Source organism: Haemaphysalis longicornis, unplaced genomic scaffold (genome assembly GCF_048455015.1).
Source record: "Haemaphysalis longicornis isolate Haplotype H1 unplaced genomic scaffold, Haemaphysalis longicornis Haplotype H1 scaffold_6, whole genome shotgun sequence".
NCBI lineage: Eukaryota > Metazoa > Arthropoda > Arachnida > Ixodida > Ixodidae > Haemaphysalis > Haemaphysalis longicornis.
In genome coordinates this window covers 138,771,110-138,793,790 of record NW_027526407.1, presented here as the reverse complement: position 1 = coordinate 138,793,790, position 22,681 = coordinate 138,771,110, and the positions used below count along the sequence as shown (strand labels likewise).

The window sequence follows — 22,681 nt, the reverse complement described above, 5'->3', positions numbered from 1 at the left end:
CCACAGGGAGCTTAAGAGGGTTCAACGCTGCTTGACCACTCTCGACATGTCGTAGACACTCGAATCACGGCGCGGGGATTAAAAAGAAGGTCCCCTTCACCCCGAGAAATCATAGTGGCGCTGGCTACAACCCCCAAGCACAAGAACAAAATTACGTTGACATAAATACCCAGGAAAGCGGGGAGGAAAATCGCCCCGCCGGTAGCGTAGTGGTTATCGCACCAAACCGGTATTCTGGAGGTCGTGGGTTCGGATCCCACCTGGAGGGCATTTTTTCTTCGCTTTCTTTCTTTCTTTCCAAATTCTTTATCTGTTGCAAAGACCTACCACAACCTCCCCTTTGCTCTCAGAGGTTTTCATGACTGCCAACCGTTATTTCTGTGTTATTTCTACGAGCCCCTCATTTCCTATTCTGATTCGCTATATATATATATATATATATATATATATATATATATATATATATATATATATATATATATATATATATATATATATATATATATCATCATCACCAGCCTATCTACGCCCACTGCAGGGTGAAGGCATCTCCCATTATTCTCCAATTACCTCGGTCCTGTGCCAACTGTGCCCAATTTATCGCCGCAAACTTCTTGATCTCATCTCCCATCTGACTTTCTGCCGCCCCCTGCCGCCCTTGCCTTCTCTAGGGATCCACTCTGTTACCCTTAATGACCAGCGGTTATCTTGCCTTCGCATTACATGACCTGCCCACGTCCATTTCTTCTTAATTTCTACTAACATGTTTTTAACACCAGTTTGATCCCTGACCCACTCCGCTCTCTTCTTGTGCCGTAATGTTACAGCTATCATTTTCCGCTCCATTGCGCGCTGAGTCGTTCTCAATTTAAGTTGGACCCTCTTAGTGAGCCTCCAAGTTTCTGCCCCGTAGGTGAGTACCGGTAAGATGCAGCTGGCATGCACTTTCTTCTTCAGCGACAATGGTAGGCTGCTATTCATTATCTGAGAATGTCTGCCACCCCACCTCATTCTGATCCTTCTAATTATCTCTGCCTCATGGTTGGGATCTGGGGTCACAACTTGGTCTAAGTAGATATATTCGCTTACCACTTCCACTGCCTCGCCACCTATCTCAAACTGCTGTGCTGTCCCGAGGTTATTGGTCATTACTTTAGTTTTCTGCATAATAATTTTCAGGCTACGGTTCTGCTCTGTTCGCCCAGTGCGGAAAGCATGCTTTGCAATTCGTCCCCCGAGTTACTTAGCAAGGCAACGTCATCAGCAAATCTGAGGTTACTGAGGTGTTCTCCATTAACCCCTACTCCCACCTGTTCCCAATCCAACGTTCTGAATGCTTCTTGCATGCTGTGAATAACATTGGAGAGATTGTGTCTCCTTGTCTGATACCTTTCCTTATAGGTATTTTACTGCTCTCCCTATGGAGGATGATGGTAGCTGTAGACCCATTGTAGATATCCTCTAGTATTCTTACATAGTGCTCATCTACCCCCGGTTCCGTAATGCCTGAATGACTGCTAGGGTTTCCACCGAGTCAAATGCTTTCTCATAATCTATGAAGGCTAAATATAGGGGTTGAGTATACTCAGCGCACTTCTCTGTCACCTGATTGATCGTATGAATACGGTCCATTGTTGAATAACCTTTACGGAACCCTGCTTGTTCTTTAGGTTGACTGAAATCTAAGGTTGCAGAGATTCGGTTAGCGATTACCTTGGTAAATACCTTGTAGACGACTGACAGTAAGCTGATCGGCCTATAATTTTTCAAGTTCTTCATGTCGCCTTTCTTATGGATTGGGATGATGTTCGCGTTCTTCCAAGATTCCGATACCATTGCGGTCATTAGGCATTGCGCATACAGGTTTGCTAGTTTTTCAAGTACAATTTCTTCGCCATCCTTCAAGAGGTCTGCTGTTATCTGATCCTCACCAGGTGCTTCGCCCCCTTTTATTTCTTTCAAAGCCTTCCTTACTCGCTCGGTCGTTACTGGTGGGATGTCTATCTCCTATGAGCTACTGTCTCGTTCGGCATTATCCTGTATATCCCGGCTACTGTACAGATCTCTATAGAGCTCCTCGGCCACTGTGACTATTTTATCTCTATTTCTGATGACATTGCCTTGCTTATCCTTAAGTGCATACATCTGATTTTTCCCCACGCCAAGACGTCTCTTAACTGCTTTCAGGCTACCTCCGTTCTTTACAGCGTATTCGATCCTCTCCATATTATACTTCCGTATGTCAGCTGTCTTACGCTTATTGATTAACTTCGAGAGCTCGGCTAGTTCTATTCTGTCAGCTGCGGTGGAGATTCTCATGGTTTGCCGTTTCCTGATTAGATCTTTCGTCACCTGTGAGAGTTTACCAGTATCCTGTCTAGCCATAGTGCCCCCGACTTCTACTGCACACTCCGTGATAATGCGTGTAAGGTTGTCGCTGGCTTCCTGTGTCGTAAGCTCGGCTTCCTCGTTAGGGGCGGAATATCGGTTCTGCAGCGTGATCCTGAATTCTTCTACTCTACGTCTTACTGTTAGCTCATTTATTGGCTTCTTTCGTACTAGCTTGTTGCGGTCCCTCCTCAAATCTAGCCTAATTTGAGATCTTACCATACGGTGGTCACTACACCTTACCCTTCCGAGCACTTCCACATCCTGCACGATGCCCGGGTTATCGCATAATATGAGGTCTATTTCATTTTTGTGCTCCCCATTCGGGCTCCTCCAGGTCCACTTCCGACTCTCCCGTTTACAGAGGAAGGTATTCATTATGCGTAGGTTCTGCAGGCTCAACAAGTAGGTCCCCCCTGCTATTTCTACAGCCCAGACCATACTTCCCAACTGCCTTGTCTCCAGCCTGATTCTTGCCTACTTTAGCATTGAAGTCCCCCATAACTGCGTTATACTGTGTTTTTACTTTAGCCATTGCCGATTCCACATCTTCATAGAGGCGTTCCACTACTTGGTCGTCGTGGCTGGATGTGGGCGCGTAGCCCTGCACCACCTTGACCTTGTACCTCTTATTGAGCCTGATTACAAGACCTGCTGCCCTTTCGTTAATGCTGTAGTGTTCGTCTATGTTGCCAGCTATGCTTTTATTGACTAGAAATCCCACTCCCAGTTTTCTTCTGTCCTCTAGACCACGGTAACATAGGACGTGTCCATTTTTCAGCACCGTAAAGGCTTCGCCTGCCCTCCTAACCTCGCTAAGCCCTATTGCATCCCATTTAATGCCCTCTAATTCCTCGAACAACACCTCGAGACTTGCTTCGCTAGATAAGGTTTGCACGTTAGGCGTTGCCAGGTTCAGATTCCATTGGTGGCCTGTCCGGATCCAGGGATTCTTCGCACCCTCTGCTGCGTCGCAGGTCTGACCGCCGCCGTGGTCAATTGCTTCGCAGCCGCTGGGGACTGACGGCCGAGGGTTAATTGGCGTATTCATGGAAGGTTGTGGCCGTTACTACACCAGGGTGGCCAATCCTGCTCTGGTGAGGGAGTGCATTACCGGCAATGGTTGCCGGGGTCAGGCCGCACCCCAAGCTCCTTTGTGCAATTCCATCAATACGCGGATTTTTTTTAATCTTGTCGGAATTGTCTGGCACCGGGATTCGAACCACGGTCCTTCTGCACGTGAGGCGGGTGTTCTACCTCTACGCCATCGCTGCAACTATATATATATATATATATATATATATATATATATATATATATTGCTAAGGGGTTTATTGGTGCTCAGGAACACCGAGGAAGCAGTCAGAAGACAAGGGGTGATGCCGAGCCAGCTGGACCTCTTCTTCACAAGTTTCTTCTCATGATGATAGATGAGGTGTTCTAAAAGCACGACAGTGATGATGATCCACGATAATGCGCGGCAATGGCGCTGTCAGAGAATGTCCCGTAGTCTTCGCTACAATTTCCCCCCGTGGAAAAAGACGCCATCCTGGCGGCGAATTACGGAGCAGACGAAACAAAAGGCTCGTGAGAGGGTTTTAAGCGCTGCACGTGGACAGTATCACGCCCACGGCGGCGGAGGTCCGTAGAGAGGGCCATAGGCTCAACGATGTAGTTTACTGGTGACGTATGCTCCAAGACGCGGTAGGGGCCATGATACTTGGCGAGAAACTTCGTAGACAATCCCGGAGTGGTCGAGGGAATCCACAGCCAAACCAATGACACCGGCGAATAAATTGGTGCCCCAGCTGTGTCGTCGTGGCGAGATTTTTGCCGCCACTGGTCTTCAGCTGTGAAGGTTTTCGCGAGTTGTCGGCACTCTTCCGCATGTTTGGCGGCTTCTGATGCTGGGGTGCACTCCGAGACATCCGGACGATAAGGAAGCACGGTGTCGAGAGTGCACGATGGTTCTTGTCCGTAGAGTAGGTAGAAAGGGGAGAAGCCGGTTGTAGCCTGTATGGCCGTATTGTATGCGTACGTCACATAGGGGAGCACAAGGTCCCAGTCATCGTGGTCGGAGGAGACGTACATGGACAGCATGTCTCCAAGAGTTCGATTAAAACGCTCAGTGAGGCCATTAGTCTGCGGGTGGTACGCAGTTGTTGTGCGGTGGATAATACGGCACTCAGTGAGGAGCTTCGCGACAACATCGGATAAGAAGACGCGTCCTCGGTCACTTAGGAGTTCTCGAGGCGCTCCGTGGCGCAATATGAAGCGACGTAACAGAAAGGAGGCGACGTCTTGTGCTGTGGCGGTAGGCAGTGCAGCGGTTTCAGCGTAGCGCGTGAGATGGTCGACCGCAACAATGACCCATTGATTCCCGGCGGCTGTGTAGGGCAAAGGCCCGTACAGGTCAATGCCTACACGGTCAAATGGTTTCGCCGGGCAAGGAAGGGGCTGCAGCGGACCAATAGAACGTGACGGCGGTGACTTGCGGCGTTGGCAGGTAGCACATGATCGGATGCACTTGCGCACAAAGTTATACATGCCTCGCCAATAATGGCTAAGGCGGATACTCTGGTATGTTTTTAGCACCCCTGCATGGCCACAGGTAGGATCGGCATGAAGAGTGTCACAAATGTCGATGCGTAGATGACGAGGAATGACAAGCAGCCACTTCCGTCCTTCGTTGTCGTAGTTGCGGCGATACAGCAACTCCTCGCGAATCATGAAGTGCGAAGCTTGCCTGCGCAGAGCCCGAGATCCGTGAGCGGGTGACGTGCCAGAAAGCAGACATGAGGGAAACAACCCAGGGGTCTTTTCGCTGCTCTGTTCGGATGTCGGAGAAAGAAAGTGGTGACATGTCAGCGTCTTCAGCACGGAGGCACGCGGCGTCGTGAGACACTGACATTGGAGAACGGGAGAGGGCATCCGCCTCGGAGTGTTTGCGGCCGGTTCGATATACAACCCTTATTTCATACTCCTGGAGCCGCAGAGCCCACCGTGCGAGCCGCCCTGACGGATCTTTTAGTGTGGACAGCGAACAGAGTGCGTGGTGGTCTGTGACCACGTCGAAAGGGCGACCGTACAAATAGGGCCGGAACTTGTCCAGCGCCCAAACAATGGCCAAGGACTCCTTCTGCGTCACGGAATAGTTGGATTCGGCTCGGGTAAGGGTGCGGCTGGCGTAGGCAACGACGTATTCATCAAAGCCTGACTTTCGCTGGGCCAGTACAGCGCCAAGGCCGACCCCGCTGGCATCAAGGTGGACCTCCATAGGCGCGTCAGGGTCAAAATGTCGGAGAATAGGAGGTGACGGAAGAAGTCGCCGCAACGTCACGAACGCCTTTTCACATTCAGGGGTCCACGCAGAGAGATCGGTGGAAGCGTTACTGAGTAGCTGCGTCAATGGCGCAACAACGGTGGCAAAGTTGCGGACGAATCGTCGAAAGTAGGAGCAAAGGCCTAGGAAGCTTCGCAGTGCCTTCATAGAGGTCGGCTTGGGGACCTCAGCAACAGCCTTGAGCTTAGACGCGTCGGGGAGAACACCGTCCTTCGAGACAACGTGACCCAGTATGGTTAACTGCCGTGCAGCAAAGTGGCATTTCTTGAGGTTTAGTTGTAGCTTTGCGCCAGCAAGACAGGTCAGAACTTGCTCCAGGCGCCGTAAATGGGTGTCGAAATCTGGGGAAAAAACTACGACGTCGTCCAAATAGCAGAGACATATCTTCCATTTTAGTCCCCGCAAAATGTTGTCCATCATGCGCTCGAAAGTGGCAGGTGCATTGCAAAGGCCGAACGGCATGACGTTAAACTCGTAGAGTCCTTCGGGTGTTATAAATGCCGTCTTTGCGCGATCAGCCTCTGCCATAGGCACCTGCCAGTATCCCGAACGCAAATCGAGCGACGAGAAGTACTCAGCTCCCTGTAGGCAGTCAAGTGCGTCCTCAATACGCGGTAGAGGGTAGACGTCCTTCCTGGTGATCTTGTTGAGGCGGCGATAGTCGACACAAAAGCATATAGATCCATCCTTCTTCGTCACTAGAACGACTGGTGACGCCCAGGGACTGTTTGAGGGCCGAATAACGTCGCGTTGGAGCATGTTATCCACGTGGACATCAATAATGCGACGCTCTCTCGGAGAAACACGATAGGGTCGTTGTCGTAGCGGTGGGTGCGAGCCAGTGTCTATGTTGTGTTCCACTGCTGATGTTCGGCTGGGCGAGGCTTTCACGCAGTCAAAAGACGATCGAAATCGTTGAAGAAGTGCCAGCAGCTTAGCTCGTTGAGTTGGGGCGAGGTCGTTGTCGATGGCCTTACTAAATACGTCGGAGTTAGATGCGTCTTCTGCTGACGCTGGGCTCAACTCCAGAATGTCAAGGTGAGGTGGATCATGGGGCACATCAACTACGGCATTATGATCGACAGGTTCAATCCAGCCGAGCGTTTCACCTTGCAGCAAAGATAACGAATGGGAGTACAAATTTGTAACCAGCATGCGGCTAGCACCAGCGTGGGTCGATAAGAGAGCGGACAGCAGCGGAAGACGCCTGCGGCGGTTGAAGAGCACAGATGGCGTAAAACCCCCCGCGGTGGCTCAGTGGCTCAGGCGTTGCGCTGCTGAGCACGAGGTCGCGGGTTCGATTCCCGGCCGCGGCGGCCGCTTTTCTGATGGAGGCGAAAAGCAAAAACGCCCGTGTGTCCGAGATTTCGGCGCACGTTAAAGATCCCCAGGTGGTCAAAATTAATCCGGAGCCCTCCACTACGGCGCGCCTCATCGCCTGCGTTGCGTCGGCGCGTTAAACCCTACAATCAATCAATCACAGATGGCGTAAAGAGCACAGTGGCGTCAGTATAAGAGGCACAGCCCAGAAGCACGGAAACAGAGCACTGCGGCGGAATGGTAGTGTCCTCACTGACGACAAGTTTAGCGGCGTTCGCTTTGTCACTGTACACGTCACACTGTGAAGTAAACTCAACCTCCGCACGTGCACAGTCAATGACGGCATTGTGGCGAATGAGGAATTCCCAGCCCAGAATAACGTCACGGGAACACGAACGCAGCACGATAAGTTCGATTATGTACAAGAGGCCTTGGATGGTGACACGAGCTGTGCACGCCGCCAAGGCTTGAATGTGTTGCGTGCTCGCAGTACGCAGCGAGAAGCCACCCAACGGCGTCATCACTTTTCTAATCATCCGACAAAAGTTTTGACTAATCACTGACACAGCAGCGCCTGTATCGACTAACGCCTGTGTTGGTCTGCCTTCTACTAATACATCAATAACGTTCAGGAGAGAAAAACGAGGCTTTGAAGAGTTCGACCGTAACGCAGTTCTTGCCTCAGGAACTGCGGTTGCTAGTTTTCCTCTTCGGAAGCGGGTTGCCGTCGACGCATCGGAGAAACAGAGCGGCGACGCGGAGACAACGAGCGACGATTCCCAAAAGTGCGGTGGTCAGCAGGTAAGGGACTGATGTGATATCCATCGGAGACGTCGTGGGCGACTGGCGGCCTGTTGGACAAACCATAAGTCGGTGGTCGGAGAACAGCCGTGGCTGGCGGTATGCGGCGGCAATATTGCGCGACATGCCCGGCATAACGGCAAAAGAAACAAATTGGGCGGTTGTCCCACGTTCGCCAGCCATTGTTAAACTGGGCAGGAGGCCGAACTGGAGGAAATGGGGTCATCGGTGGTACCGGGCGCTGATAAGATGGTGCGGCCTGACGTGGAGGGACTCCCATGGTGTCAGCACACGTCATAATCGGCGCCGGAGGCGACCGGGCGACAGTTTCTGCGTACGTCATCGGCGCGGTTAACGCAGTCATGTGATGAGGATCCACAACGGCAGTACGCGGCAGGGCTTCAGCTACTTGCTCCTGAATCACCCTCCTGGGTGTCGGCACAACAGAGGACGGAGTCTCGGCAACGCAAGGTTGCAGAGAAAGCTGACGAGCGACTTCCTCACGGACAAGTTCCTTTATGCGCGACAACAAGGAAGGGCTTTCGGGGTCACCAATCAAACATGCTAAAATGTCGTCATGAGCTGAAGGCCGCCGCGTGAGGCTTCGCTGCCGCCGAAGCTCGTCGAAACTCTGACAGAGGTTTACTACGTCAGCAATTGAACGTGGGTCCCTCGCCAAGAGCATCTGAAAGGCATCGTTGTCTATACCTTTCATGACGTGCTTGATTTTATCAGCTTCGGCCATGGATGGATCGACACGCCTGCATAGGTCCAGAACGTCCTCGATGTAACTGGTAAACGTTTCACCAGTTTTCTGCGCACGGGTGCGCAAGCTTTGCTTTGCGAGCAGTTTGCGCACGGCGGGACGGCCAAAAGCTCTCAAGAAGCGCGTCTTGAACTCGGACCAGGTGTCTATGCCCGCGACGTTGTTATTAAACCACGTCTCGGCGAGTAAAGTTAAGTAGAAGCCCGCGTTGTTGAATTTCATCACATCATCCTACTTGTTGTACATGCTCACGCGTTCGCACGCCGACAACCAGTCCTCGACATCCTTGTCTTCCGCTCCGCTGAACTTGGCAGGATCCCGTTGCCGGGTCGCGCCAGAACAGATGATGGTTGGGGCCGAAGGAACCACGGGCGGGTCAGGCATGGCCGTAGGGATGGTCCAACTGCGAAGTTCCAGGGTGGGGACAAGGACTCCACACCTTACCAAACTGTTAAGGGGTTTATTGGTGCTCAGGAACACCGAGGAAGCAGTCAGAAGACAAGGGGTGATGCCGAGCCAGCTGGACCTCTTCTTCACAAGTTTCTTCTCATGATGATAGATGAGGTGTTCCAAAAGCACGGCAGTGATGATGATCCACGATAATGCACGGCAATGGCGCTGTCAGGCAATGTCCCGTAGTCTTCGCTACAATATATATATATATATATATATATATATATATATATATATATAGCGTATGAATAAAGTACAATGGGGCCGGTAAAAATGTACAGTAAAAGAGAAGACTAAGGGGTAACGAGCGAACATGTATTAACGTTTCGGCTTGGGGCAAGCCGTCGTCAGAATAAAAAACAGATGGCAAGTAAACTGGCTTATAAATCAGCACGAGCCAATCACGGTAAACATGGTGACACGTGTTGTGTTGGGCAGGACGACAACAGTTCATGAACGTTTGATTAACATTTGACTTCAGATCAAGGCTAACAGGATTTCTAAATGCCAGGTCACTTACACTGGCAAGAAACAATGACAGGCGTACAAAAAATGTAGATAGAGTAATGGGAAATGGGTGTGGGAAAAGGGCAGTGGATGAAAAACAAACGTTCTACTGAACAGCAGAGTCAGCATAAAAAATATACAATGCAGAGCAGCAAAAAAAGGGAAAAATATAAAACAGTAACATCTGAACAGTCAGCCGGTCGTAAGGAATACAATATAGATAGCATCACTTGTGAGACTGATGCCGAAGCTAAGATGGAAAAAAATGGTAAAAAATGCTTATTTGGGGCACGCGCACACCCACATGCACGCGGGCCAATGCAAACACAAGACAAGTATATCTACGTAAACAGCAGTAAAAAGGTTACACAGACGCGATCAGTGCGACAAGAAAGCCAGCACGCCAACGCTATCATTTAAACCCGATTTCTAAGATTTGAATTTGTGAATGAGATACGATTGCCTGACTTCTCTATCATGATGTGAGCGGAAACCAGATTCAAGGATTGTTGCTTTTATTTTGTTAAATGAATGATCAACTACGTTGACATGTTGGGGCAACGGCAGGTTCGGGAGGGTCCTAATATGCGACTTGTGATTATTAAAACGAAGTCGAAAAGACTTGCGAGTCTGGCCAATATACTGAAGCCGGCATTCGGTACACTCGAGCAGATAAATGACGTTTTCGGTTTCGCAAGTGAAATTGCCTTTTATGTTTAGTGTGAAATTGGAAGCTGTACTGCTGGCTGTGGCAGTTGTCGTCATTTTGGGGACAAATTTGACATCGCGGTTTTAGGCAGGGTTGGCAGCCAATGCAAGATTGGCGAGTGGTCTTAGACGAAGTTAGTGAATCGCGTAGGTTCGCTGATCGTCGACAGACTACGCGAGGCGGATCTTGAAAAATGCGTTGGAGCCTCTGGCTTTGCATAAGTATGTTGTGATGCTTCTTAAAAATTGATGTTACTTTAGGTGCTGAGGATGAATAACTGAGTACCAGATTAGTGGTCTGCTGAGTGCGAGGCTGTGCCGTCGGGAGTAAAAGTGCGTTGCGATCAAGCATGCTTGATCGTGTCACTGCATCGTCAATAATCTGCGTGGGGTATTTTTGTCTAGTCAGGGTGGCATGGAGTACTGCGCAGTTTTGATTGAAGTCGGATTCTTGCGAGCATATCCTTTTAAAACGAACCGCTTGGCTGTAAGGTATACTAGTTTTATTATGTTTTGCATGATTGCTTTCGAAGTGGAGGTACTCATGGCGGTCTGTGGGCTTTCTATAAAGATTTGTAGTTAGTTTTGCATCCTTAACTGTCACTGTGACGTCAAGAAAGTTGATTACTTCAGCCGAGTACTGGTGCGAAAAGGAGATACGGGGGTGGCAGTTGTTAAAACCAGAAATGAAGGAGAGAAGTTCATGTTCGCCATGTTGCCAAATTAGAAAAACGTCGTCTATGAAGCGTTTGTAATAGAAGGGCTTAAGAGCGCATCTATCCAGGTATGCTGTTTCAAGAGAACACATGAAAATATTAGCATAGCTTGGTCCCACCCTCGTTCCCATTGAAGTACCACTTATCTGAATATAGTGTGCACTATCGAATTCAAAGTTATTTAGTTCGAGAATCAGTTTTAACAACGTTGCCAGTGTGTCACCATCAACCGGACTTGATTCGCAGAAGGCTTCATAGGTTTCAACGACAGCTCGTATGCCATCATCGTGAGGTATATTAGTGTACAATGAGGCTACGTCCAAAGTCACGAGCAGCGAACCGGGCGGAATGCAGAGTTCCATGATATCGTTTAAAAAATGGTTTGTGTCTTTTACAAATGAACGGAAACTTAGGTGGGATATTGCTTATGAGCGAGTCTACATAAAGGGATAGTTTTTCTGTCACTGTGCTAATTCCGGATACGATGGGACGACCTGGATTATGTTTTTTATGTATTTTTGGCAGTAGATAGAATCTACCAGCTACCGGACTGAGTGGAACAAGGGATTTTATTGCGTCTGGTGCTACCTTATTAGCTTGTGCCAAAGTTTGTAGGGTTTCCTTGATAGTGGCATTAAATTGTTCTGTGGGATCGGAATCGACACGCTTATAAAAAGAACTATCGGATGACTGTTTCAAGGTTTCGTTTATATCGTCAGTTTTATTCATGACAACTATTGCGCCTCCTTTGTCTGCTGGCTTAATGGTGATTTCAGGATGTGTCGCTAACACCTTGAGCGCGTTGCTTTCATCCGCCGAAAGATTCTTACAATATGGGGCCTGCTTTTTGTAGGCGTCAAGAATGTCCCGCGTGACGGCAGATATATACATGTCTAGACACTTGTCACGCTGTGTCGGGGGAGTCCAATGCTTATGAGAGGGTAAAGGGTCATGCGTCTCATTAGGGCAGGGGCGATCGTGGAAATACTCTCGAAGTATTTCCACGAAAAGGAGCTCAAAAAATACACACCCATCAGCTTACTATCGTTCGTGTACAAGCTGTTTACCAAAGATATAGTTTACCGCATTGCTGAGAGCATAGACTTCCAACAACCCAGCGAGCAGGCTCGGTTTAGGAAAGGGTACTCAACCATGGATCTCATCTATGTATTTATGGAAGTGATAGAAAAATCCGCAGAGTACACTGAACCCATTTAGATGGTATTTATAGACTATAAAAGAGCGTTTGAATCCGTACGCGCTGCAGCCGTGTCAGAAGCATTAAAAGAACAGGAACTAGAGGAGCCTTACATACGGATCTAGAAGACTTGCTTAAAAATGAAGGGGTAGGATAATCCTTCACAAGCAAAGCGATAAATTTCCTATCTGGAAGGGTGTAAGACAGCGAGTTACCATCTCTCCAAATCTATTTACAGCATGTCTGGAGGGGTTATTCAGAAAGCCTGACTGGGAGAACATAGGATAGGGGATATACTAAGAATACTTGAGCCATTTGAGGTTTTCAGACGGCATAGCCTTGCTGAGTGAGACTGCAGAACACATTTACACAATACTTCAGAAAGAACAATAGTAAAGCGCGGCCATGGGGTTAAACATATGTATGAATGAATGCAAAGTAATGAGGAATAATCATGGCGAAAGCTTTCTCTTCAGCTTAGGAAACAAAACGGTAGAATAAGTAAAGGAATATAACTACCTCGGACAGATGGTTATAGGTGACCCCAACCACGACAAAGAAATCCGGCGCAGGATACGCATGGGTTGGGCAGCATTCGGCAAGCACCGGGAAGTAGAGAAAAGTAAGCTACGTCTGTCACTCAAAACAAAAATCTCCAACTAGGGAATACTGTCGGTGATGACATACGGAACTGAAATCTGGTGGCTTGATAACAACAAGAAAGCAAACTTAGGTGGGCCCAAAATCTTTCGAAGAAATAGTTCAGTTTCCTCTATCAGATCAATTTACTGTGTTGCCTAGCCTTGCTCATTACTTTTACTTTAAAAAACAACGCTAAAAACAATACGAGAGGAAGGAAACGCAGACCCTACACTTAACTTACAACTGAGTTTTATCTAAATGAACAAAGAAAGAACGATAACCGGAAAAAGCAGAAAAAAGGAAGTTGATCGGGGAAATGAAAGTAGCCACGTGTAATGCATCGATCATGATCCTAAGTAATTTATCTACCTTTCGAACGACTGGATAGAGGGTGTGCTGGCTGGTGGATAAGAAAAGCCTGGTGTGGATAAGAAAAGCACTGCTCACGATACCCCACTTCGAGATCAATTTGTGTCTTTTGTGGCTACTTTGTGGCTACTTTCATTTCCACAATCAAATTCCTTTTCTCTGCTTATTTTTTTTTTGTTTCCCATTTTTCTTTGTTTCTAATTGTAGTGTATATTCGTTGTTGATCTAAATAAAACTCAGTTGGCAGTTCAGCGCAGTGCTTGTATTTTCTTTTTTTGTATCGTTTTGAGCGCTCTCATTAGAACTAGCCTCATGCACCAGTAGCCTCATGTCTCAGTTCACTTGTTCTGTGCATTTCTCCTTTTATCCCAAAAGCTGTCTTCACGTAGAGCACGGCAAAACTCTGTGAGATGTTCGCGACAACGACCAGCAATAGTACCACAAAGCCTACATGCTTGGCCATCCTTCTTTCTCTATGGCTGCTCCAATGGTGTCCGCCGGCAAGAAAAAAATATTCCATTCCGCTTTCTGATTGCATGTCCGCAGAATATCGGCGCCCGACCGCCCCGACAGCGGCCAATGAGCTGTGTTAAGGACATAATTTTTTTGTTTTCTTTCGCTCATCCTGTGCGCTTCCCCTCCCACAGATATGACGGCTAAAAAGGCCGCTAACAGTTTCAGATAACGATTGCACAAACCCTGAATCTGCATTCCGACTACATTTCTGGTCTACTAAAGTCTGCAAGCGTAAAATAGGATCACTGTGACCAGAAATTTTTCTGACCCTTTTTGTGAAGGTGTGACATATAGAACTACTTTTCAAATGAGCTTCCAACGACCTAAACTAACCAACTGAAGTCTCCCCGCTCTTGGCGCGATTTCACCCGCAAACAGCGAAAACGCTTCACAACACTTTCCCACACCACAATTTTACCAAAGCTCTCCACTTGTACAGCCTGTAATCGGTTAAGCCTTTTGTCACCTTTTCGCAGCCCGTGTACAGTAGGCTTGGGCAAATGAGTCTCGAACCCGTTGAGCATGCACGGGCGGGGCACAAAGTTTTGCATATATAGTGGAAACTTGATTTTGCGAAACCCAATTTTACGAATTTCCCGATTCATCGAACAAATTTCAATCCCCGATTCATCGAACAAATTTCAATCAAGCCTAATGCATTTACAAACTCGAAAAAGCGAAACAAACTACACCGCCAAACCCAATTTAACGAAGCATTCCGGGGAAAAAAGATTCATATAAAAAGTGTCCTTTCCAAATATATGGCGTCTAAAGTATCTGGCAATGTGCTGCCAGCGCATCGCAAGCACACGAGCTGAGAGTTTGCGGTTAGCTCTTGTTGCGCGCTCCACAAGCCGGCAACACGCGCACGAAGAGGTATCGCCCAGTTGTTGGAAGGAGCTTCGTCGGCGTGACGAGGTGGCCGCAGACAAGAACTTTGACGATTTCATGCTTCGTGAACGCCTACGCAGACGCGCACACTGACACACCAGAAGTTCTCCTAGGCAAGGAGACAGCGTATCTTGCTTGCGGCGCACAAGAGGAGTCTGTAGATGAGAATGATCCGTATACTGCCGAAGCTCCCGTGTCCGCGTTAAGCCAGGTGATGGACTCCGTCCAAGTCCTGAGGCGGTTTGCTGGGGCACACGAGGGTGTGGAGGACACTTTCACTTCACTGGCCAGCTACGAGAGGTGTGTGCTCACGCTGCTCACTAGGGGTGCGCGCGGGCGAAAATCCCAAGCTTTTTCTCGAGGCGATAAATTTGTCATTCTCTCGAACGAAATTGGTCGTTCTCTCGATTTTACGAGGTTTCCAATTTAACGAAATAATTAGCGGGTTCCGGTAAGTTCGTTTATTATTCAACTGTATTTGCTTATCCCATGTTGATTCTGGATGCTCGATAGACCACTCCTGCCAATATTGGACAGGTTATTCAGTTGAGACAAATGAATCTAGACTGCAGGCTGAATGCGTCACTTCTTTCTTCTCTTTAGTCATACACTTAACACACGTACTACTTGGAGTTTTTTCAGACAATACAACTGTGTTGCAATATTTTTCCGGTATGTTTATCGGGCTGTTTCGGTAATGCTTAACGCCGCAACAGCCTTGTGCGTTAGAATATATTATTCGGGTGCTTTTATGTGTTTAGATATACCGTTGCGCGCACTTCAAGCCACTGGTATTTAGTTTTCGGCTCATGTTCTCTCTTGCGTTGCCGTCAGTTATTTTATAATGAATGTTTATTTGTCGTAGACACACCATATACCGAACGGGTGTGCCCAAGCCAACAAGGCTTGTCGGCCTGTACCCGGAGGCCAGTATCAGGGCACTATTATTTGCAGCGCGAGGAAACAAAACAGCAACGGGGGAAGACAACATTTGCGAACATACGGGAACATTACGCCCACCTCCCCTCGCGGGAACCCTGGTGTGATGCAACGCATCTCATGGGGGGTTCCATTGGCGTATTCCATCGTATTGATTACGCTTATAGCAGGGATTCTCACGCGAAGGGGAGGTGAGCGTAATTTTCCATTTTCATCATGCAATGCACATGCAGTACACGTATGCTCAGGTACGGTCTTAATTGCAGACGAGAATGAGTGCCTTGTGGTCCGTAAAGTGACAGTTAGGGGCTCGACGATTGCATCAAGCAATCGTCGAGTACTGCGAGAGAGTGGAAGCGTAACGCGGACGACCGTCGACTGAGACCGTCGGAGCGCGGCATGCCGCTTTATATTCACAGCGTCCGAAGGAGAGGAGAGCGCGGAGTAAGCGAGTACTGCACATGCGCAGCACGCGCAGCGCCGAGTGCAGCGCCGCCCACCGGCGCCTAGCAACGGAGTGAGAGCGCGCTGCGCCAACCCGCAGCTGTTTGGGAGAGAGTGTTCCCTATCGGAGAGAGGAGAGGAGGAGAGGCGCAGCAGTGCGGACAACGCCGGACAGACGCAGGAAGGACAGAGGGGCGAGCATGAGATGCGTTGCATCTAAAAAAAGCAATATAAAGAAAGCAGTCAAAGGCATTAAAGCCGTGTATAATGCGGATATACATATGTAACGAAAAAATGAAAAGAAAACTCAAAGCCACTTCAGTTCAGAAACGTTTCTTTTAAATGCAATTTAGAGCATTTTAAATGAAATGGAGAAATTAGTAGTGGGCATGGAATGAAATAAATAGGGAACCTAATAGTTGTATACAAATATCTAAATCGCGTCTAATATCAGAGGGAGGGGAAGGGGGCAAAACCAAGGATGATCTCTCAGTGGTCTTGCACGAACATAACGACCCAAAAAACTTCTATTCTAAAAATGGCGGCCAAGTACGCAGAAATATGGAATAAAAAGGCAATTGCTAAAAAGAAAACAGGGTGGTACCATCAAAAATGTTGATAATATAGGCTACGTTTTGTAGTAACGTTTTCAGAATAGAGTTTACTTTTGCACATAAAGCGAAAAAGCAGTGAAAAATGCCGTGATTCGATATGTCCAGGTAGGGTTGCGACATGCATGTACGTGCTTGAAAAAAGAGGATTAGACAGCTGCTATTACAGTAGATGATAAGACCCGGACTTTATTACAGATAATAGAAAGGTGAGTGTCGCATGTCATATTGGAGTCGAAGATACTTTTTAAATACTTTAAATTCGGCGAAAGTTTAAGAGGAGAGCGTTGAAATAGTTGCATCGTGGATCAACCTGCTTTTGTGGATTTTAAAAACAACCCAGATTCGTTTTTGCTTATTTATACAAGTGGAGGTTCGAGAAAACCAGTCAATGACAGATTTAGTGCACCTTGTAACATTGCAACTGATGTGCTGCTAATGAAGAACTTGATAAGAAGAATGGCGTTATCGCTGTATTGAAATATTTGGCCCTGGGATGTAGAACTAGATAAGTCATTTACATAGACGTACAACAATATTGCAAAGAGCACGGATCATTGTGGGACACCAGATTTTAAAAGAACTTTCACACTAATTGATCACCGATTTTGACTACTTGTGAACGATTGCTAGTCCGCAGTTCAAGTAGATAAAGTTGGCGAAAAGTGTAATGATAATAATAGAGGCATATGTTTTACGTCTATCCAAAATAGAGTCGTTACTACTTCGTTGTTATCGAAAGCACAGAAGACTAAATAAAACAATTGTTCCAAAAGTTTAGTCCCTTAAAAAGAAACGAACGTGAATGGGAACTTGAGTTGCGCTCTTTTTTTCCAGAGAGGTAGCTTCAACTGTATATAAGTGTTATCCCAAAATCGACCAATGCCGGTATCTTTTTAGTATCTGGACACAGAAACATGCGCTGTACTATGCAGGTGTATTCGCCATACATTGGAGTACGAACAACGGAGCGCGTGTCTTAGGGTACATACCGCGCACCTTAGCGATGGGCCGCGTATGTGTAGTAGGAACACGTTACGAGAGTTCTTGACCAACCTTAGTATGCAAAGGCCATCGTGTTTGCATTATTGGTTATGCGCTCGGCACGAGATCAAACGTACAGAAAGTGCTTGCTGCGTGCGCCGTTTTTACTCAGCGCAGCGACAAAGTGAGATAACGCCTGTGTGAGCGGGCACCGAACGCGGCGAAACGACAAACCTAAGTTCTCCCACGCCGAATGATTGTCTTTGCATAACAAGGCTGCTCACAAACTCTCGTAACTTGTTCGAGCTGCGCATACGCGGCTCATCGCCAGGATACGCGGGATGTACTCAAAGCCACGCCCTGGGTAGTTCGTAGGTCAATGTATCATGGTAGCACATTCAAATACGAACACAGGAGCGCGTGACTTGAGGGCAGGTTTGTATACTGGCGACGCACGGCGCGTGTGGCATCAGTAAGATACAAGAGTTGGTCCGACTGATCAAGCGTGAAGAACATGGCTGTGCGGTCGTGTGAGCATTTTGATTTGTGCCTCCGCGGCGTTTCTCTCCCGTGAACGCAACCGCTATGTTTTCCCCGCCGAGACGTGCAGGCGATGTCGCTTGCGAAGACACGAGCGCGGAGGCATGCGAGGCAAGACGTATCCAGGTGACTTAAACAATTTGGGAAAGGTCGAATTTTTTTTCCCTCCGCTCCTTCCATGTTGCTTGTCCCATGGTACACTCTAAAACTATTCACATCGTGCATACAGGATTAAAAGCACAGGTACTGTTGTTTGCTGGCCGAGCTTCGTCGTGCTTGCGTGTAAATGAATAAATTATTGGGCCCTTCGTGCATGCCCTAACAGCATTTAAATTGCGGGCGTGTGGCAGCAGCGTACATTTATTCTTGTAAAGCGTTGTCCATTGAGCAAATTTAGGGAAAGTTGAACAAGGTGGAGTACGTTTCTGCTAGGAAAAATTAGGCATCCACCTGAACTGCAGCCGTACTTCTACAAAGGAAAGCTATACAGCTTTCTCATAAACTTCGCCGATAAAAAATGTCCTGGTCTAGGATTCGCTCCTTGAACAACCATTTATCTAGGTCACTCTCCTACCAACTTTCTAGCCAGGCGACTTATTGTGCTCTTTCATGACACATTTCCCTTCAAATCCGAAGTTTCTGAGCAAGATGTATAACATTCCCTTGCAGTCGTACGCAAGCTTTTCACATTGATGTATAATATTCTTTCGCAAAGCGTTGTCAAATACCCTGTTACGCTCACGTGCACATCTGTAAGTGTATCCCTTAAGAGAATTTGCAGCAACTGTCGCGTGTCCCACGGAGCGCGTTCAGCTTATGCTTAACATTCGCTGTGATGACTCCTGCTGACAACCGCTACCCGCAGTTTATTGTACAATGAGCAGCAGGACTAGTTTTTGAAATTGGTACGAGGTTATCAGCGTTATTCCTGAAAACGTTCTGTTGTGCCTAACTGCCCATGCTTAGGTTCAACGTCAGGTAAAGTTCAAATGACGCCGTATGCCGTGTGAGGACGGTGGTTTTGTCATCCCTTTATTCGTCCTGTTTGCGCTGTTTTTCTTAGTGCGAAGACGCAATACTTATATTGTACGTGAAGTTACCTGTAACGTTAATGACAGTGGACCTCAAACCGTAGCATTTGGTTCTTCATTCCGTAGATACGTTGCTATCTCACTCTGTCTCTCTGCTGAGCATCGGTCTGCAGAAGCGATTTATCAACCAGAGGCTACGATAGGTTTCACAAATGACGCGGAATCTGCGGACATAGGCTAAGAGCGTTTTTACGCGCAGAACCTTAGATCGTAAAGGGGGCGGCCATGTCGCAGTCGTGGCAACTATATTTTAAAGCCGATAGACTTTCTTGGGCTACGTAAACGCACAAATTTTGGTATATCTGCCTGTCTGTATGTGACTCGATTCAGCCACCCGGCCAAAGTGAAACGAAAGCTGCGCAATACTCAGCCAAATCTAAACGTCTAAGTCTACTGTCAGTGTTCATACTTGTCAACATGGGTGAACAAGAACAAGACATTACGCAAATATAAGGCAGCAAACCAATACAATCGGGATATTTTCAGTGTTCCTTTATTAAAAAATTCATGGATGCTTGTTTTGCGATATCAAATGAAATACTACATAAATGGCAGAAAAACGTCGCCTGCTGCTGCCCGCGCCACCTCCTGGGTAATTTAAGACATCGAACGGCAATATCAACGAAAGGTTCCGCTAGATAGGATCCACGTTACGCTTGGAACGCTCCTGAAGTGGGGCAACACGGTTCTATAAACGTTGTAGTGGGGGGCCTCAATTCACGCGCGTCTCCACCGTACGTCAGCCCTGGCATCGAGACACCCGGCGTAAAGCAGTGGAACGCCGTAAATTTAGATTGACTTGAGAAAACCTCTAGCGTGCTATTTTGAGAGGTGAGAGGTGAGCTGGAAAGAGAAGGAGGCATTTACTTGACAGGGGAACGAGTCAACTATCGTCTTTTGGAGACATTTGCAACCAAAGGAGCAGATGCGCGGCCACTTTTTTTAAACATGACCCAGTGCCAACAAAACAACAGCTGGCGCACGTTAAACCCAGACGCACGCGCTCAGACCGGTAGTCGCGTTCTTTCACAGTGCTAAGGCGGATTGACATCATGCTCCAGATCAGGCAAAAGGCGCTGTACCTAAATTGTAAGTTCAGAAAGTTGCGTGTCACCAACAAGTTTGTCCAAAAGTACGATGTTTTATGGTTACTACGACGTACGAAAACAAGGGCCAAACAAGAAACACGTACACCAACACTGTGGAGCAACAACGCAGAATTGTCGAAAAAAACAGGTACAACACATTGTGTCGTACGGGCTTTTTCTTTCGTCTTCGTATTTTTGCGCCGTAGTGAACAACAAGCATCGCGTACCAACTAGCCCGCATCAAGCTTTTGAAAAAGATACCCCCTAACTTGGCTGGCCGTTTACCGCTTAACGAAATAGGAACACCTAAGATAACACACTCTTTGCGAATATCACGCTTGTATGAAATACCTCATCTTTTCTGTAAAAGACAAAGCTTCAAAGCCTCAACAATAGGCTCATGGCCGCGTTGTATCTAAGAATTCAAAAACGTCTCTTCTTATGCGCAGAACTGGAGCCCTTGTACGACTAAGTTTTTGTTTGTTTGTTTATTTTTGTATATTTTGGACATGATACACGTACACCACACAGTACATATGAATTATCCTCTTCTGTCGAAGTGAACGGTTCTATAGGCGTTCGATATGCCTGTCGAGGCCCCGTATCTGAGATTGAACCACGGCAGCAGCACCAGCTTAACAAAGCACATTTAACAACCTAAGACTGCAAATTAGGACATTATCAGAATACACTGTGACGTAGGCGAGCATGTAAAAACAGAATTACAGGTTGATTTTAAGCAATAAAGCACAGAGAAACATAGTGTGATAATGCAATTCAAAAGATCTTAGAGACAGTAAAATAATAAAAACAATTTTTAGCAAACTCAAATATATAAACCCAACAAACAATACCCAGAATAAAAGATGTCATGGAGACCGGGGGTGGTACTTATAGAAGGTATGTGGCTTGTACCCAATGAGGAGGCATGCTCCTCTAGATTCCTGAGAAGCCCCTGCCATAATATAAAGTAAAAAATCTATTCAGATACAAGTCATGAGGTAGAGGTAAATTCCAAATCTCTGGCGTGAGAAATTAAAACTTGCTTCCTCCATAGCTCCAGGTTGAATTTTAGTGGGTCCAAGCAATAAAGTTAGCCACATATCTTCATGTTGTCTGTGATCGCTACTTTGTTTCTTGTATTTTAATTAAAATCCATGATATTGTTGTTAATGGTCAGTTTAAATGCTTGAACTTAAAGTTCACTGGACTGCGAATACACTTTCTTGAGCTTGCCTCAGCCTACCCCCTGGCGCACGCTGATTTTGTTTGGATCTTTTTCTGATTCTTTCTGCATCTGTGCCTAGTGATTAGCTATAAGTGTAAACTTCGGAACCAAATTTTCACCTACATGTGAGTACATGGAGGGACCGAGGCTTGCTAGCTTTGGTCTGGCGTTTGTCATAGGCCCTTAATTTGTATAATGTGGGAGCATCCGGCTAAAACAAGTCCAAATGGAAAACTTCAGTGGGTTTGTTGTCCTCTTTATTGCAACAGCCAAGCGTCTAATTTATACAGATAAATCTTGGCCGTACTACGCCTTTCTAAGCTTAAAGATATTGCTCTTGCTTTCTAACGTTTTCAGTGAAAGCTGAGTTCTTGTACCTAAAAATTCCATCAGATGTTTTACAATGGCATCTGTCTGTTTTATTTGCAGGAACCACTAGTCCGAAAGAATTACCTTCGGCTGCCTAATTTATATGATGATTGCGAGAAGAAAATATTACAAAAAATAAATTAAAGCTAGAATATTTGTACGTACCCTTGTGTCTCGTTATTGCTCCTTAAAATAAAAATGGTTTGAATACCATGGCATCGTGTCCTTAAATTTTTCACTCTACGAGACCTCGCTTCAACAAAGTGGAGAAAGACCCGCAACAATCGTTGCTTCAGCACACAGAAAATATTCTCGTTGGTGTAATTTTTACTTTTAAGCTCTTTTCCTTCTGGCCACAATAAGTACGCAGAATGCAGGCCTCGACCATTTGAGGTTACTTGCTGTGGTAAAAGGTGGGTTTTTTTCTCATATATTATGTTTCGGCACTCTTGCTTCGGTTTAAATTTTATTAGGTTGGCGTTTGTGTGACACTACAACAAAACGCTTATTTTTCTTTGCAATAAATATTTTGCGAACTGTCCAAAGCCCTTTGAAATCTGTTATGTTAATTAGGTCACTGTCAGCGTTCAAAGACTTCAATAACGAGCAGCAGGGATACTTCTTTCACTACAAAATAAAAGGTCTTCACTTTGAGAAACGGACCACCAGAATGCACTTATTACTACACAACTCTCTAGGGCCAACACAAGTGGGTTTTCCCAGATAGAATTTTATCTTGTTCGAAAATTAACATTTCTGGGCAGCGTTT

At 46.9% G+C, this 22,681-nt stretch overlaps 1 protein-coding gene across 1 annotated transcript in view; it reads left to right on the top strand.

The window, feature by feature from the left end:
- The window catches only part of LOC144141957 (uncharacterized), a 123,918-nt gene extending 101,823 nt beyond the window's left edge, over nucleotides 1–22,095 (top strand). The window contains exon 6 of the mRNA XM_077673391.1: nucleotides 21,973–22,095. Coding sequence (XP_077529517.1) covers nucleotides 21,973–22,056 — 84 coding nt within the window. The 3' untranslated portion in view covers nucleotides 22,057–22,095. The remainder of the gene's footprint in view (nucleotides 1–21,972) is intronic.
- Nucleotides 22,096–22,681: the final 586 nt, after the last annotated feature.